The sequence below is a fragment of the Pristiophorus japonicus genome, chromosome 23 (assembly GCF_044704955.1).
Source record: "Pristiophorus japonicus isolate sPriJap1 chromosome 23, sPriJap1.hap1, whole genome shotgun sequence".
Taxonomy (NCBI): domain Eukaryota; kingdom Metazoa; phylum Chordata; class Chondrichthyes; family Pristiophoridae; genus Pristiophorus; species Pristiophorus japonicus.
In genome coordinates this window covers 1,615,410-1,634,375 of record NC_091999.1, presented here as the reverse complement: position 1 = coordinate 1,634,375, position 18,966 = coordinate 1,615,410, and the positions used below count along the sequence as shown (strand labels likewise).

Below are 18,966 nucleotides of genomic sequence, written 5' to 3'. Positions count from 1 at the left end.
CATCCTCTCTGCATCCACCTTGTCGAGCCCCCCTCATAATCTTATACGTTGCGATAAGATCACCTCTCATTCTTCCAAACTCCAATGAGTAGAGGCCCAACCTCCTCAACCTTTCCTCATAAGTCAACCCCCTCATCCCCGGAATCAACCGAGTGAACCGTCTCTGAACTGCCTCCAAAACAAGTATATCCTTTCGTAAATATGGAAACCAAAACTGCACGCAGTATTCCAGGTGTGACCTCACCGATACCCTGTATAACTGGAGCAAGACTTCCCTGCTTTTAGAAACATAGGAAATAGGTGCAGGAGTAGGCCATTCGGCCCTTCGAGCCTGCACCACCATTCAATATGATCATGGCTGATCATGCAACTTTTATACTCCATCTCCTTTGCAATAAAGGCCAAGATACCATTGGCCTTCCAGATCACTTGCTGTACCTGCATACTAACCTTTTATGTTTCATGCACAAGGACCCCCAGGTCCCGCTGTACTGCGGCACTTTGCAATCTTTCTCCATTTAAATAATAACTTGCTCTTTGATTTTTTTTTTCTGCCAAAGTGCATGACCTCACACTTTCCGACGTTATACTCCATCTGACAAATTCTTGCCCACTCACTGAGCCTGAGTCCGCGCTCAGCCGGACATCCGCGGGTCATCCGGCTCCCACCCTTCCTGCTAACCCCCCCCCCGTCTCCGCGGCGACGGCACCGACAGGCTCGGCCGCTGGGTAGGCCTCGAACCGAGGGCCCTGTGCTCCGACTCTCTGAATGTTTGGGGGGCATCGCCGTGGAGACGGCGGGGGTGGGGGGGTGAAGGGAAGTCTCGGCTAACACTGTCCCGATCGTTTCTCCGCAGACATGGGCATCGATTGTGCGGGAGAACTTGGCAGTGAACTGACTCTGGAGGAGCAGTCCGCTCTATTAACGACGGAGTCCGGATCTGTGGAAAGCGACTTGTTGGACGAGGACACCCGGCAGTCAGGTAAAGACAGACTTACACGCCGCCTCAGTTCACCGCCCCAAAGCGTCCCACGGCCAATGTGGTACCCAGCTTGAAGTGTGCTCGCTGTTGCATTGTGGGAAACGCGGGAAGCCCATTTGATAATCGCCCGTGAGGCCCTTTGGGACGTTTTAACGATGAGAACATAAGAAATAGGGGCAGGAGTCGGCCATTCGCCCCTCTCGAGCCTGCTCCGCCATTGAACAAGATCATGGCTGATCCGATCATGGACTCAGCTCCACTTCCCCGCCCGCTCCCCATAACCCCTTATCCCCTCACCGGTTAAGGAGGTGATCTTATTGGAACATATAAGATTCTGAGGGGGCTCGACAGGGTGGATGCAGAGAGGATGTTTCCCCTCGTGGGGGGAGTCTAGAACTAGGGGGCATAGTCTCAGAATAAGGGGCCGCCCATTCAAAACTGAGATGAGGAGGAATTTCTTCTCTCAGAGGGTTGTAAATCTGTGGAATTCTCTGCCCCCAGAGAGCTGTGGGGGCTGGGTCATTGAATAAATTTAAGGTGGAGATAGACAGATTTTTGAGCGATAAGGGAGTGAAGGGTTATGGGGAGCGGGTGGGAAGTGGAGCTGAGTCCATGATCGGATCAGCCATGATCTTATTGAATGGCGGAGCAGGCTCGAGGGGCCGAATGGCCGACTCCTGCTCCTGTTTCTTATGATGGAGTGATCAAATTAAGCGCAAGAGAGGCAGAAAAGGTTATAGAGCTGGAGGAGGTTACAGCGATAGGGAGGGGTGAGGCCACGAAGGGTTTGAACATGAGGATGAGAATTTTGAAGTGAAGGCGTTGTGGGACCGGGGGCCAATGTAGATTCAGCGAGCACAAGGGGAGATAGAAACATAGAAAATAGGTGCAGGAGTAGGCCATTCGGCCCTTCGAGCCTGCACCACCATTCAATAAGATCATGGCTGATCATTCCTTCAGTACCCCTTTCCTGCTTTCTCTCCATACCCCTTGATCCCTTTAGCCGTAAGGGCCACATCTAACTCCCTCTTGAATATATTTAGTGAATTGGCCTCAACAACTCTCTGCGGTAGGGAATTCCACAGGTTCACCACTCTCTGAGTGAAGAAGTTTCTCCTCATCTCGGTCCTAAATGGCTTACCTCTTATCCTTAGACTATGTACGCTGGTTCTGGACTTCCCCAACATCGGGAACATTCTTGCTGCATCTAACCTGTCCTGTCCCGTCAGAATTTTATCTGTTTCAATGAGATCCCCTCTTATTCTTCTAAATTCTAGTGAATATAAGCCTAGTCGATCCAGTCTTTCTTCATATGTCAGTCCTGCCATCCCGGGAATCAGTCTGGTGAACCTTCGCTGCACTCCCTCAATAGTAAGAATGTCCTTCCTCCAATTAGGAGACCAACACTGAACACAATATTCCAGGTGAGGCCTCACCAAGGCCCTGTACAACTGCAGTAAGACCTCCCTGCTCCTATACTCAAATCCTCTCGCTATGAAGGCCAACATGCCATTTGCCTTCTTCACCGCCTGCTGTACCTGCATGCCAACCTTCAATGACTGATGAACCATGACACCCAGATCTCGTTGCACCTCCCCTTTTCCTAATCTGCCACCATTCAGATAATAATCTGCCTTCCTGTTTTTACCACCAAAGTGGATAACCTCACATTTATCCACATTATACCACATCTGCCATGTATTTGCCCACTCACCTAACCTATCCAAGTCCCCCTGCAGCCTCTTAGCATCCTCCTCACAGCTCACACCGCCACATAGCTTAGTGTCATCTGCAAACTTGGAGATATTGCATTCAATTCCTTCGTCTAAATCATTAATGTATATTGTAAATAGCTGGGGTCCCAGCACTGAACCCTGCGGCACTCCACTAGTCACTGCCTGCCGTTCTGAAAAGGACCCGTTTATCCCGACTCTCTGCTTCCTGTCTGCCAACCACTTCTCTATCCACGTCAGTACATTACCCCCAATACCATGTGCTTTAATTTTGCACACTAATCTCTTGTGTGGGACCTTGTCAAAAGCCTTTTGAAAGTCCAAATACACCACATCCACTGGTTCTCCCTTGTCCACTCTACTAGTTACATCCTCAAAAAATTCTAGAAGATTTGTCAAGCATGATTTCCCTTTCATAAATCCATGCTGACTTGGACCGATCCTGTCACTGCTTTCCAAATGCGTTGCGAATACATCTTTAATAATTGATTCCAACATTTTCCCCACCACCGATGTCAGACTGACCGGTCTAAAATTCCGTTTTCTCTCTCCCTCCTTTTCTAAAAAGTGGTGTTACATTAGCTACCCTCCAATCCATAGGAATTGATCCAGAGTCTATGGACTGTTGGAAAATGATCACCAATGCATCCACTATTTCTAGGGCCACTTCCTTAAGTACTCTGGGATGCAGACTAGCAGGCCCTAGGGATTTATCGGCCTTCAATCCCATCAATTTCCCCAACACAATTTGCTGACTAATAAGGATTTCCTTTAGTTCCTTCTCACTAGACCCTCGGTCCCCTAGTATTTCCGGAAGGTTATTTGTGTCTTCCTTCGTGAAGACAGAACCTAAGTATTTGTTCAATTGGTCTGCCATTTCCTTGTTCCCCATTATAACTTCACCTGAATCTGACTGCAAGGGACCTACATTAGTCTTCACTAATCGTTTTCTCTTCACCTATCTGTAGAAGCTTTTGCAGTCAGTTTTTATGCTCCCTGCAAGCTTACTCCCATACTCTTATTTCCCCCCTCCTAATTAAACCCTTAGTCCTCCTCTGCTGAATTCTAAATTTCTCCCACTCCTCAGGTTTGCTGCTTTTTTTTGACCAATTTATATGCCTCTTCCTTGGATTTAACAGCATCCCTAATTTTCCTTGTAAGCCAGGGTTGAGCCACATTACCCGTTTTAGACAGGGATGTACAATTGTTGAAGTTCATCCATTGCCTATCCACCGTCAACCCTTTAAGTATCATTCGCCAGTCTATCCTAGCCAATTCACGTCTCACACCATTGAAGTTACCCTTCTTTAATTTCAGGACCCTAGTCTCTGAATTAACTGTGTCACTCTCCATCATAGTGAAGAATTTACCATACTATGGTCAGTCTTCCCCAAGGGGCCTCGCGCAACAAGATTGCCAATGAATCCTCTCTCATTACACAAGACCCAGTCTAGGATGGCCAGCTCTCTGGTTGGGTGAGCGGGACTTGGTGCGAGTTGGGACACGGGGCAAAACAGAGTTTTGGACGAGCAGAAGTTTACCGAGGGGGCGGGAGGGGGTAAGTTGGGCGGCCGGCCTGGTGCGCGTTGGAATGGTCTAGTCTGGGGGTTTTGGCAGCAGGTGGGCTGAGGGTTACGGAAGGGGGAAGCTGGCGGTCTCGGCGACGGGGTCAGAAGCTGGGCTCGGGGGTCCGGTGGGCCGAGGTTCTCGAGATTTGTTTACCCACAGAATGGAGCCTTTAGGAAAGGGGCCTTTCGAGGGGCTGCACGGAGGCCCATTCTGTCGCCCCCGATTCACAATGGTCTCTTCTCTCTCCGCACCTCCCACCCCCCCCTCCCCCGACTTCCCCTCCCGGCAGAGCCTCCGGTGATGAAGCTGATTTCCCTGCAGAACGCAAATGGATCTTGGAGTCTGGGCGGCGGACTGGAGCCACTGCTAGGCCTGAGGCCTAACGAGATCGGACGCACCATCCCCCGCCAGGTGAGGCCTCAGCACGAGCCCAGCTTCTCGATTGGCGTCAAGGGGAAGGGGAAGGAAAGGGCCCCCCACCCAGAGACGGTCAAACCCAGGGCCCTGCCTGGCCCCCTCAGGTGGATGGACGCAGGAGGTCCCCACGCTCACTATTGCAAGAGGAGCAGGGTAGTGGGGGCGGGAGTTCTCCCTGGTGTCCCGGCCCAATATTTGTCCCTCAGAAAATAGCACTGAAAGAAAACCACACCGTCTTGTGTTAGGAGTACATAAGAGCCAGGAGCAGGCCACCGGGCCCCTCGAGCCTGCTCCGCCATTCAGTCTTTAACTCCACCCCGACAGGCTAGACGGGGCCTCGGTTTAACGTCTCACCCGAAAGACGGCACCTCCGACAGTGCGGCACTCCCTCAGGATGGGCACTGGGGAGCGTGGGCCCTGGGCTATGAGAGTGCGACCCTCTGACTCGGAGGGGAGAGCGGTAGCCACGGGGCCCCAGGGCTGACTCCAGAACGACACACACGTTGAAACAAAGATCGGGGCAGATTCCTTGCCCCCTCCCGATTTTCCCCCTCCCCATCACACCCCCCTCCCCATCACACCCCCCTCCCCATCACACCCCCCTCCCCATCACACCCCCCTCCCCATCACACCCCCCTCCCCATCACACCCCCCTCCCCATCACACCCCCCTCCCACTCCCCATCACTCCCCCCCCACTCCCCCCCCCCACTCCCCATCACCCCCCCCCCCACTCCCCATCACCCCCCCCCACTCCCCATCACCCCCCCCCCCTCACTCCCCATCACCCCCCCCCTCACTCCCCATCACCCCCCCCCCCACTCCCCATCACCACCCCCCCCCCCCCACTCCCCATCACCCCCCCCCCCACTCCCCATCACCCCCCCACTCCCCATCACCCCCCAGATTCCCCCTCCACCCTCACCCCTCCCCACCCCAATACGACCTGGAATACCTGGTCATTGCCATGTGGCTGTCACAGCCCGTGCCCCAAAGCCTGGCCCCATGGGCGAGGACAGAGCACACAACAGGGCCACAAAATGAATCAATGGGACAGTGTAGAGTGAGCTTTACTCTGTATCTAACCCCCTGTACCTGCCCTGGGAGTGTTTGATGGGACAGTGTAGAGGGAGCTTTACTCTGTATCTAACCCCCTGTACCTGCCCTGGGAGTGTTTGATGGGACAGTGTAGAGGGAACTTTACTCTGTATCTAACCCGTGCTGTACCTGCCCTGGGAGTGTTTGATGGGACAGTGTAGAGTGAGCTTTACTCTGTATTTAACCCCGTGCTGTACCTCCCCTGTCCATCTTTAACGTACTATATCTGACTGTGCTATATGTCTGTGTCTGGTTTAACCCTGATCTCCTGCTCTCTCTCACTGCTGCTTCTCTCTGTCCCTTTAAGGACATTGATCAGACTCTGTGGGTCACGGTGCTGGTGGTGATTTGGCTTCATGCCTTTGGTGCCGACATGAAGGATGAGTGGGAGCTTTTGGTGGACAAATCGGTGTCCTGGATCAAGGCCAATGCAGGTGAGGGCGAAGGTCACATCAGAGGTCAGGGGGCAGTGGTCAACACAAGAAGATCTCTGAGCAATCAACCCAAAGTCTCTCAGTCCCTCTCCCTCAGGGTGATATCTGTACACTGACTGGTGTCTCTCAGTCCCTTCTCCCTCAGGGTGATATCTGTACACTGACTGGTGTCTCTCAGTCCCTTCTCCCTCAGGGAGATATCTGTACACTGACTGGTGTCTCTCAGTCCCTTCTCCCTCAGGGAGATATCTGTACACTGACTGGTGTCTCTCAGTCCCTCTCCCTCAGGGAGATATCTGTACACTGACTGGTGTCTCTCAGTCCCTCTCCCTCAGGGAGATATCTGTACACTGACTGGTGTCTCTCAGTCCCTCTCCCTCAGGGAGATATCTGTACACTGACTGGTGTCTCTCAGTCCCTCTCCCTCAGGGAGATATCTGTTCACTGACTGGTGTCTCTCAGTCCCTCTCCCTCAGGGAGATATCTGTACACTGACTGGTGTCTCTCAGTCCCTCTCCCTCAGGGAGATATCTGTACACTGATTGGTGTCTCTCAGTCCCCTCTCCCTCAGGGAGATATCTGTACACTGACTGGTGTCTCTCAGTCCTCCTCCCTCAGGGAGATATCTGGACACTGACTGCTGTCTCTCAGTCCCTCTCCCTCAGAGAGATACCTGTACACTGACTGGTGTCTCTCAGTCCCCTCTCTCTCAGGGAGATATCTGTACACTGACTGGTGTCTCTCAGTCCTCCTCCCTCAGGGAGATATATGTACACGGACTGGTGTCTCTCAGTCCCTCTCCCTCAGGGAGATATCTGTACACTGACTGATGTCTCTCAGTCTTTCTCCCTCAGGGAGATATCTGTACACTGACTGGTGTCTCTCAGTCTTTCTCCCTCAGGGAGATATCTGTACACTGACTGGTGTCTCTCAGTCCCTCTCCCTCAGGGAGATATCTGTACACTGACTGGTGTCTCTCAGTCCCTCTCCCTCAGGGAGATATCTGTACACTGACTGGTGTCTCTCAGTCCCTCTCCCTCAGGGAGATATCTGTACACTGACTGGTGTCTCTCAGTCCCTCTCCCTCAGGGAGATATCTGTTCACTGACTGGTGTCTCTCAGTCCCATCTCCCTCAGGGAGATATCTGTACACTGATTGGTGTCTCTCAGTCCCCTCTCCCTCGGGGAGATATCTGTACACTTGACTGGTGTCTCTCAGTCCCATCTCCCTTAGGGAGATATCTGGACACTGGTGTCTCTCAGTCCCTCTCCCTCAGAGAGATACCTGTACACTGACTGGTGTCTCTCAGTCCCCTCTCCCTCAGGGAGATATCTGTACACTGACTGGTGTCTCTCAGTCCCATCTCCCTCAGGGAGATATCTGTACACTGATTGGTGTCTCTCAGTCCCCTCTCCCTCGGGGAGATATCTGTACACTTGACTGGTGTCTCTCAGTCCCATCTCCCTCAGGGAGATATCTGTACACTGGTGTCTCTCAGTCCCCTCTCCCTCAGGAGATATCTGTACACTTGACTGGTGTCTCTCAGTCCCCTCTCCCTCAGGGAGATATCTGTACACTGACTGGTGTCTCTCAGTCCCTCTCCCTCCGGGAGAAATCTGTACACTGACTGGTGTCTCTCAGTCCCTCTCTCTCAGGGAGATATCTGTACACTGACTGGTGTCTGTCAGTCCCCTCTCCCTCGGAGATATCTGTACACTGACTGGTGTCTCTCAGTCCCTCTCTCTCAGGGAGATATCTGTACACTGACTGGTGTCTCTCAGTCCCTCTCTCTCAGGGAGATATCTGTACACTGACTGGTGTCTCTCAGTCCCCTCTCCCTCAGGGAGATATCTGTACACTGACTGGTGTCTCTCAGTCCCCCTCCCTCAGGGAGATATCTGTACACTGACTGGTGTCTCTCAGTCTGCTCTCCCTCAGGGAGATATCTGTAGACTGACTGGTGTCTCTCAGTCCCCCTCCCTCAGGGAGATATCTGTACACTGACTGGTGTCTCTCAGTCCCCCTCCCTCAGGGAGATATCTGTACACTGACTGGTGTCTCTCAGTCCCCTCTCCCTCAGGGAGATATCTGTACACTGACTGGTGTCTCTCAGTCCCCTCTCCCTCAGGGAGATATCTGTACACTGACTGATGTCTCTCAGCCCCTCTCCCTCAGGGAGATATCTGTACACTGACTGGTGTCTCTCAGTCCCCTCTCCCTCAGGGAGATATCTGGACATTGACTGGTGTCTCTCAGTCCCTCTCTCTCTCAGGGAGATATCTGTACACTGACTGGTGTGTCTCTATCCTACATTAACCATTATTTTAATTCTCGTTTCCCACTCCAGGCCCAGACCTCGGAGGATGTGTGAAAGCTGGAAACGACCTGTTGAAAACTTCGGTCGATCCACACATGTTTGGACTGTGAAGGAACTTTGAAAGTATAAGAAAAAGGATCAAATTAATACTTACGATTTGATTTAACAACCATAGCTTGTCCTTGGTGTAAAAGGACGGATTCTTGCTCACTCTCTCTCTCTCTCTCTCTCTCTCTCTCCATTTCTGCTGGTTCTTGGTCTTAAGGTTCTCAAAAGTACTGCTAAAAAATTTGATTCTTGGAACATTTGAGATGTTTTGTAAATTGAAGAAATATATCGTTATTTCAATGCTTTGTGTAATCATCCGACTTTCAAATAAATTATACTGCTCGATTTAACCTGAATGTTTTTGGGTCTGACTGTGTGGTAATTGTCAGCATTCAAGATAGACGAGGGTGCAGTGAGGGGTGTGGGTTATATCAGTGTTACAGTGAGGGGTGTGGGGTATATCAGTGTTACAATGAGGGATGTGGGGTATATCAGTGTTACAGTGTGGGGTATATCAGTGTTACAGTGAGGGGTGTAGGGTATATCAGTGTTACAGTGAGGAGTGTGGGTTATATCAGTGTTACAGTGAGGGGTGTGGGGTATATCAGTGTTACAGTGAGGGGTGTGGGGTATATCAGTGTTACAGTGAGGGGTGTGGGGTATATCAATGTTACAGTGAGGGGTGTGGGGTATATCAGCGTTACAGTGAGGGGTGTGGGGTATATCAGTGTTACAGTGAGGGATGTGGGGTATTTCAGTGTGTTACAGTGAGGGGTGTGGTGTATATCAGTGTTACAGTGAGGGATGTGGTGTATTTCAGTCTGTTGCAGTGAGTGGTGTGGGTTATATCAGTGTTACAGTGAGGGGTGTGGGGTATATCAGTGTTACAGTGAAGGGTGTGGGGTATATCAGTGTTACAGTGAGGGGTGTGGGGTATATCAGTGTTACAGTGAGGGGTGTGGGGTATATCAGTGTTACAGTGAGGAGTGTGAGTTATATCAGTGTTACAGTGAGGGGTGTGGGGTATATCAGTGTTACAGTGAGGGGTGTGGGGTATATCAGTGTTACAGTGAGGAGTGTGGGTTATATCAGTGTTACAGTGAGGGGTGTGGGGTATATCAGTGTTACAGTGAGGGGTGTGGGGTATATCAGTGTTACATTGAGGGGTGTGGGGTATATCAGTGTTACAGTGCGGGATGTGAGGTGTATCCGTGTTACAGTGAGGGGTGTGGGGTATATCAATGTTACAGTGAGGAGTGTAGGATATATCAGTGTTACAGTGAGGGGTGTAGGATATATCAGTGTTACAGTGAGGGGTGTGGGGTATATCTGTGTTACAGTGAGGGGTGTGGGGTATATCAGTGTTACAGTGAGGGGTGTGGGGTATATCAGTGTTACAGTGAGGGGTGTGGGGTATATCAGTGTTACAGTGAGGTGTGTGCCTGTTTTCTTCCTGCGTATAGGCCCACGTATGGGGCTGTTTGTGAAGATGTTCCTCCCTGGGGCCACGTGAGCCAACCTCTGGCGAAGGGCGATTCCTATTCTGCTTTAATGGGGATTCCATTGATGTGCGGAATGCCCATAAACGTATTAGACTTCACCTGATAAATACGACTTCACAACAATTAAAATAAATGATCTCGTGTTCAAAATTAATTCAAATAGCCTTTAATTAAACACCGAAAATAAAGATTGAGTTTATTGTTGAAGAAATGTAAACATTTTCAAACTGGACAAAAATGAACCAATCTGATTTTAATTATTTTTACGTGCATTTTAGCCTTCATTTCAACCCTGAGGCTGGTAACAGAAGGCCTCACACTTGCATTTACCGGTGCTGTCGTTGGGGCAAATAGCCCAACCCTGGTCCAGCGGAAGTGAATTAAACAGCGGCGGGGTACGACCGGTCACGGAGCACGCTGACCGATCGCAAGTTCCGGGTTTCCGTGTCCGCGCATCGCCCGCGGGAACCCGGAGCTTATGACGCACGTGCGCCCGCTGTCGGCACCCCCCCCTGCTGTGGGACCCTGTAAACTCCCTCGCGACATCCGTGGCGACCGGCCCGTGGGTTGATTTGAGTCGAGCGCAGCGTGAAGTGGTCGCCTCACAATGTCAAGACGCGAGACTTGTGTCCGTGGCCAGAACAAGCCACGTTGGGTACGGCTAATTAAGCGCGGCAGGTTTTTCTGAAGTTGTTTTACATCTGGAGCAAACGAGTAATACTTAACAAAGGCGATGGTCGACAGTCTGCTCCTTGAAACCTCGGCGATAGCCCACTGAGTAACTTCCAATCGTCCTGTGTTTGTGCCTCCTTCAGGGTTCAGTTGCTGCTTCTCTTGTACATTTGTTCCCTTGCACACACATCGCCATCATTATCATAGGCCGTCTCTCGAAACGAGGATGACTTGCTACCATGTTCGCAGATGTTTCAATGAATATTCCAGGTCCTGAACTACATCCTGAAGGGTGGACGATGTCTGTGGGTGGGTTTGTTTAACGTGGGGTGACCGTTGTACACCAGCCCACCACACGGGGCTTGACAGAGCGAGGTCTTGGTCCAGTGGCAAGGGTTAACCAGGACGACCGGAGACCTGCTCTGCTGCACGGACCCAGTGCGCCCACACAGTGTGGGCTGGGCCCCGTGCTGCCCCTGGGGCCCTCGCCTCTCCTGGGCCCCCCGAACTCGCGCCTCTCCTGGGCCCCCCCCCCGATCACGTCCCTCGACAATCTCTCGCCGCTCCTTCGCCCCCCAGCCTGACCTCGCCGCTCCTGCTGTGTCTGCCCAACGCTCCAATCACCGACCTGGACCTTGATGACGTCACTCTTCGCTGCCGTCGCCCTCCAGCACCAGCTCGCGCTGTACCTCGCCGCGGGTACACCTCCACGCTGCTCCCCAAGGCCGCTCACCGCTCCTGTGACGGCCCCCGACCTTCTGCGACCTTCCCCACACGCGCGCGCACGCACGCACGCACGTGATAGCTTGCCATTTCAATACTCTCGCTATTAACTCGAGCCTTTGACCTTCAACACCTTGGATTTTATCGGCTTTTCTGTTTCCGGGGTTAAAAATGGAAGCGGGGGGGGCTCGGGAAAGTTAGCAGCCGGGAATAGTCAGCGCTATAGCAAGGAATTTTAGGCCCTGGATAAGGGGGGCGCGCGTGAATGGAGGTGCTGGCCAACTTGCAAGGCACAAAAAATGGGAAACATAGAAAATAGGAGCAGGAGTAGGCCATTCGGCCCCTCGGGCCTGCACCGCCATTCAATATGATCATGGCTGATCCTCTATCTCAACACCATATTCCCGCTTTTCTCCCCATACCTCTTAATGCCTTTTATGTCTAGAAATCTATCTATCTCCCTCTTCAATATATTCATTGACTTGGCCTCCACAGCCTTCTGTGGTAGAGAATTCCACAGGTTCACCACCCTCTGGGTGAAAACATTTCTCCTCATCTCGCTCCTAAATTTCCTACCCCGTATCCTAAGACTGTGTGACCCCTTGTTCTCGACTTCCCAGCCCCGGGGGAACATCCTCCCCGCATCCAGTCTGTCCAACCCCGTCAGAACTTTATACGTTTCAATGAGATCCCCTCTCATTCTTCTAAACTCGAGTGAATACAGGCCCAGTCGACCCAATCTCTCCTCATACGACAGTCCTGCCATCCCAGGAACCAGTCTGGTGAACCTTCGCTGCACTCCCTCTGTGGCAAGTATATCCTTTCTTAGGTCATCATCATCGGTGTAATGTCTGTAAGCTTGTAACGTTTGTAGCTCCACACTGTGGATGTGGACCTATTGTGTAGTGCAAATGCAGGGTTAATAATAAACAGAACCAGGCAGATTTCCGGAGGCTTCCGAGAGAGCTGCCTGCCATGTTCGGAGTTGTGTGTGCTGTGCTCTGTGAATATATCACTTTTGGGGGTGAGATGGGATTTTTTTCGGATGATTTAAAGCTTAAATTTTGTTGGTGAAGGATTCAGCCAGCCGACAGAGAGACTTTGGAAGTTTCTGTCTTTGGAGAAAAAGCTACAAAAATCTGAGGTAAAATACAGCACACGGCGTGAACAGCTAGAGATTAAAATGGCAGGTGTAATCGGACATTTCGGGGAATATAGACACCACCGGGAACGTATTAAAACGTATGTGGATCGGCTAGAAATGGATTTCACTGCAAATAACATAATCGAATGCAGACAATGCAGTCCAGAACCGGGCTGTGTTGGAACGTAAGAAAGCGATCTTCTTATCGGAGGCAGGTCCGGCATTGTACGAAACCCTTGTAAATCTGCTTGTGCCTGCCGAGCCAAAGGACACAACGCTTAAAGAGATTTTAATGAAGCTGGAGAAGCACTATAACCCCAAACCGTTAGAAATTGCTGAAAGCTATCGTTTCGGGATTCAGAATCAAAAGGCTGATGAAAGTATCAGTGATTACAAGGTTGCATTAAAAAAGCTATCGCTGCACTGTAATTTTGGAAACTTTCAAAACCGAGCATTACGGGATCGTTTTGTTTGTGGGGTGAAAAATGATGCGATCAGAAGGAAGTTATTGACGACGGATGACTTGACTTTTGAGATTGCTTGTCAGACAGTGAGGTCGATGGGCATGGGCGAACAATATTCCCGAGAATTAAATAATGATTACGGTCGTCAGTCAACTGAGGTAAATCACCTGCAGGTTCAAAGTAAAAGATGGTGGGGGCCCAAAGTCTCAGAAACTGGAAATTCTAACAGAGCGTCGAAGTTGTGCTATAGGTGCCTGGGACAACATATTGCTCAAAGTTGTCCATACGTGAAGGCAGAGTGTTTCTTCTGCAGAAAGAACTGACATCTTGCAAAGGCATGCCGACTGAAGGGTGAACCAGCTTCCAAAGCTATGAGTCCAGCGTTCAAAGCTATGATTAGAAATCCCAAGAGACTACATAGCATGGAAGAACAACAACAGGACGAGGAGATGTTAGAGTTACACGTCATCAGGAGCACGAGGTTAACGGACAGCGATTCGGAAAGCATCAAAATCCACATAGATGTTGCGGGATTCAAGATACCAATGGAAATTGACACGGGTGAATCCGTGAGTGTAGTACCGGAGTCACTGTACCTCCACAAATTGCATGATTTTCAACTGGAGAAATCCAAGATAGAGCTGCGAGGCTACTCGGGAGAGAAAGTTCCTGTGGGAGGTCGTATCACCGTACCGGTGAAATATAAAGATCAATTTCAGAACTTGCCTCTAATAGTAGTGAAAGGAGACAAGTCTGCCTGACTAGGAAGAAATTGGTTGAGCTCACTGAAGCTGGATTGGAGTAAGATTTTCTGTGTGGAAGCGAGATTTTCATCAACGGATGAGGTTATCAAGCAGTATCGAAGGTGTTCTGTGAATCGGGCAGTCCGATCCAAGGCTTCAAGGTGCGTGTCAGGGTACAGAAGGACGCTAGATCGGTTTACTACAAGTCACGTTCCATACCATATGCACTCAAGGAGAAAGTTGAGCAAGAACTCAAAAGACTAGAGACTGAGAACATTATTTGTAAGATAGATCGATGTAATTGGGCTACACCCATTGTTGTTGTACCTAAGTCCGATGGTAAGGTAAGATTGTGTGGTGATTATAAAGTAACCGTAAACCAGGTTCTAGAGGGTAATGTCCCCAATACATTGCCGAATATAGAAGATTTGTTCACAACACTGACAGGTGGTCAGATCTTCTCAAAACTGGATCTTACAGCTTGAACTAGACGAGGAGTCCAAGTCATGTTTGACTATAAATACTCATCTAGGCCTATATCAATTTAATAGGCTACTGTTTGAAGTGTCTTCCGCCCCTGCCATATTCCAAGGGGTGATGAACCAGATTTTGCAAGGTATTGAAGGGGTAGTATGTTATTTGGATGACATACTAATTTCAGCACCAAATAGGCAAATTCATAATAACATATTGAATGAAGTCCTCAAATGGCTAGAGAAGCACAGAGTACGAGTGTCTGCTCGTAAGTGTGAGTTATTTAAAAACTCAGTGGAGTACTTAGGGTACAGAGTAGACAAAGATGGTTTCCATCCAACCATGGAAAAATTGGATGCAATTAGAAATGCACCCACTCCCAGGAATGTCACTGAACTTCGTTCATTCTTGGGTTTTTTGAACTATTATGGGAAGTTCCTACCAAATTTAGCTACAGTATTACATCCACTGAATGAACTTTTGAAAAAACAGGTCCATTGGAAGTGGTCAAAAGAATGCGATACAGCATTCAAGGAGTGTAAAAGCAAATTGGTAGAGAGCACCATGTTAGTTCACTATGACATATCTAAGGAGATTAAGCTAGCATGTGATGCCTCTCCGTATGGAGTTGGGGCAGTGATCTCTCATGTATCACGTAGTGGGGAGGAGAGACCAATTGCTTTTGCTTCACACACTCTCAGTGCCAGTGAGAGTAATTCGGAGCAAATTGAAAGGGAAGCCTTGGCATTAATTTTTGGGGTCAAGAAGTTTCACAAATACTTGTATGGTCGTAAGTTTACCATTGTTGCGGACAATAAGCCCATAACAGCAATCCTCCATCCAAAGTCCCCAGTTCCAACATTAGCTGCAGCCCGAATGCAGAGATGGGCTTTGATTTTGTCAGCGTATACATATGGTATTGAATACAGAGGATCAGCTGATCACAGTAATGCTGATGCAATGTCTAGATTGCCTTCCCCATCACAAGTTACACCCGATAGGGAAGAAGTGTTTTATTTTTCATACATTGATGAACTGCCAGTCACAGCTGAAGAGATTGGTAGAGCAACCAAACGTGACCCAGTGATGTCAAAGGTGTATGAGTATATTGCAAATGGATGGCCAAACCAGGTAACAGACAAAGATACACATCCATTCTTCATTCGTAGGAATGAATTATCAGTAGATAAAGATTGTATCATGTGGGGTGCAAGATTGGTTATACCAAATAAATTCAGGTCCAAATTATTAGGAGACCTCCATGACCAGATCTGGAAATGTGCTTGACCAAGAGTTTTGCACGCAGTTATTTATGGTGGCCAGATCTTGATAAAGAGATAGAGTACATCATGAGTCAGTGTACGACATGTCAATCGGTAAGCAAGCAACCACCACCAGTACCATTACAGCCATGGAAATGGCCTCCCAGGGCATTAATTTTTGGGGTCAAGAAGTTTCACAAATACTTGTATGGTCGTAAGTTTACCATCGTTACGGACCATAAGCCCCTAACAGCAATCCTCCATCCAAAGTCCCCAGTTCCAACATTAGCTGCAGCCCGAATGCAGAGATGGGCTTTCATTTTGTCAGCATATACATATGGTATTGAATACAGAAAGGCTACATATTGATTTTGCTGAGTTAGAAGGACAACAATTGTTCATTGTGATTGATAGCCATTCGAAGTGGGTTGAGGTGTTTCCAATGTGGAAAATAACAAGTAAAACATTGGACATTTTACGAAAATTATTTTCTTCATTTGGCCTCCCTGAAGAGATTGTTTCGGATAATGGACCACAATTTCGTTCAGAAGAATTTGCACAATTCACGAGCAAAAATGGTGTGAAACATACCAAGGTTCCACCATACCATCCTGCTTCGAATGGTGCAGCAGAGCGCACTGTACAAATTGTAAAACGTGCCCTCATAAAACAAATGTTAGATCCAAATCCAAGGAAACGACAGTTGTCATTGGATCACAAATGGGCTAATTTTTTGACTACATATCGAAATACTCCTCATACTCCAGCAGAGTTGTTTCTCAAGCAACAGCCACGAACCAGATTCTCGTAGTTAAAGCCAAATTTGGCACAGTCCGTCGAATAGACACAATTAAGACAGAAAGAGAATCATGATAGAGGTAGAGTAAAAGAGAGAAGAGTGAAATTAAACCAGAAGGTGAGAGTGAAGAACCATCACCATAAATGGTTAAAGTGGTTACCAGGAAGAGTGGTGAAGATATGTGGTCCTCGCACATATTTGGTAAAGATGTTTGGTAATGGACAGATTAGGTTTGTTCGTATTGATCATATTTTACCTACAGACATGGAAGGAGTTGAAGGTAGGAATAATTCAATTATTTCCGACTCATCAGATAGTTTTGATACACCAGCAGCAAATCCTAAATCCAATGTACTGGAAACAAATCCAGGAGAGAATCAGAATGAAAGTCTGAGTCCGAGTCAGGAAAACAAAGAGCCTGAAGTTAGAGTGAGTTCAAATGAAAATCAAGGAAATTCCGTGGAGGAAAACGTTCCTCAGGATGAGCCTCGAATGAGTTTAGATTCGACACCAGGTTTGGAAGGTTCTGTTCGAGAGCGAAGGTATCCTCTTTGAAACAGAAAACAAGTGGTAAAGTTAAATTTGTAAATATGGAAAAAAATAAGTTTATATCCTCTGTTATGTATAAATATGAAAGTTATGGATGATGTTTGTTATAATAACTTCTTCATTAAGGAGGGAGAAGTGTAATGTCTGTAAGCTTGTAATGTTTGTAGCTCCACACTGTGGATGTGGACGTATTGTGTACTGCAAGTGCAGGGTTAATAATAAACAGAACCAGGCAGATTTCCGGAGGCTTCTGAGAGAGCTGCCTGCCATGTTAGGAGCTGTGTGTGCTGTGCTCTGTGAATATATCACAATAGGCAGTCCCTCGGAATCGAGGAGGACTTGCTTGCACTCCCAAAGTGAGTTCTTTGATGGCTGAACAGTCCGATACGAGATGCACAGACCCTGCTACAGGTGGGACAGACATTTGTCGGGGGAAGGGGTTGGTGGGGCTGGTTTGCCGCGCGCTCCTTCCGCTGCCTGCGCTTGAACCCTTCGTGCTCTTTGCGTTGAGACTCGAAGAGCTCAACGCCCTCCCGGGTGGACTTTCTCCACCTCGGGCGGTCTGCGGCCAGGGTCTCCCAGGTGTCAAAGGAGACCAAAACGGCACACAGTACTCCAGGTGCGGTCTCACCAAGGCCCTGTATAACCGCAGTAAGACATCCTCGCTCCTGTCCTCAAATCCTCTTGCAATGAAGGCCAACGTACCATTTGCCTTCCTAACTGCTGGCTGCTCCTGCATGTTTGCTTTCAATGACTGGTGTACAAGGACACCCAGGTCCCTCTGTACGTCGACACTCGTGGACTACAGTGCCGGAACGTGCGGTGCTCCGAGAGCGACCTTGGAAAAAAAACCCACACAAACATTCCCAAAACAGTGCCCTCGCCACCACAATACAAATCGCGAAAGACAACGAAAAGGACAACCAATCGCACTGATCTGCGGAGCACTTGACCACCTTCGCCGCCACGGCTGTCATGGTTTCCCCAGGCAGTCATTGCGGGGCGCGATTACCAGGCGTACGGGTTGGGCTCCAGTCCAAACACGGACGGTGTCGCAGCGAGAGGTGCCACACATCCAGCGCAGCTCGCCTCTGGGGTGCTGCTGAGCGCCAGCGCAAAACCCCACCCACGGATCGCGAGCGGTCGCGGGAAACCTCGCCGCCCCATCTCACGGCGCTCCGGAGCGAACCGCGGTGCACAAAAAAACCCCCCGGAAAATCCAGCCCCTTATCTGGTATTTTTGCCAACGGAATATCACCCGCCAAGAACGTCTTTGTAAAGAATCTCGTATTATTTACGCTTTAGCGATAATGAGTGCGTTGTAGACTTTTGTTTTATTTTGTGGCTCATTAATATCCTGGCCTTGAACATCCTGGGCACTATCATAACATCAATGTTACGCTCATAATAAAGGATGAAACTGAGCGCTGTGTACAATGAGCAAGTGTGACCTTTGCTCCTTTGTTGCGACTCCAGAGTGCAGGTACCTCGAGGGTGGCCTGCTTATATACCGTGCTCCCAAGGGATGCTGGGATCCCCTGGGACTCCAACAGGTCAGCCCTCTGGTGGTGGTGTGATGCAGGTTACAAAGGGTTAAATACATAACAATCATCATCATAAGCAGTCCTTCGGAATCGAGGAAGCATAGAAACATAGAAAATAGGTGCAGGAGTAGGCCATTCGGCCCTTCGAGCCTGCACCGCCATTCAATGAGTTCATGGCTGAACATGCAACTTCAGTACCCCATTCCTGCTTTCTCGCCATACCCCTTGATCCCCCGAGTAGTAAGGGCTACATCTAACTCCTTCTTGAATATATTTAGTGAATTGGCCTCAACAACTTTCTGTGGTAGAGAATTCCACAGGTTCACCACTCTCTGGGTGAAGAAGTTTCTCCTCATCTCGGTCCTAAATGGCTTACCCCTTATCCTTCGACTGTGACCCCTGGTTCTGGACTTCCCCAACATTGGGAACATTCTTCCTGCATCTAACCTGTCTGAACCCATCAGAATTTTAAACGTTTCTATGAGATCCCC

General features: G+C 49.3%; 1 protein-coding gene across 1 annotated transcript in view; it reads left to right on the top strand.

Annotated features, from left to right (window-relative positions):
• Window positions 1-8,944, top strand: part of LOC139235680 (von Willebrand factor A domain-containing protein 5A-like) — a 45,039-nt gene extending 36,095 nt beyond the window's left edge. The window contains exons 17-20 of the mRNA XM_070866719.1: window positions 858-983; window positions 4,575-4,696; window positions 6,107-6,233; window positions 8,582-8,944. Of these exons, the coding sequence (XP_070722820.1) occupies window positions 858-983; window positions 4,575-4,696; window positions 6,107-6,233; window positions 8,582-8,661 (455 nt within the window). The 3' untranslated portion in view covers window positions 8,662-8,944. The remainder of the gene's footprint in view (window positions 1-857; window positions 984-4,574; window positions 4,697-6,106; window positions 6,234-8,581) is intronic.
• Window positions 8,945-18,966: the final 10,022 nt, after the last annotated feature.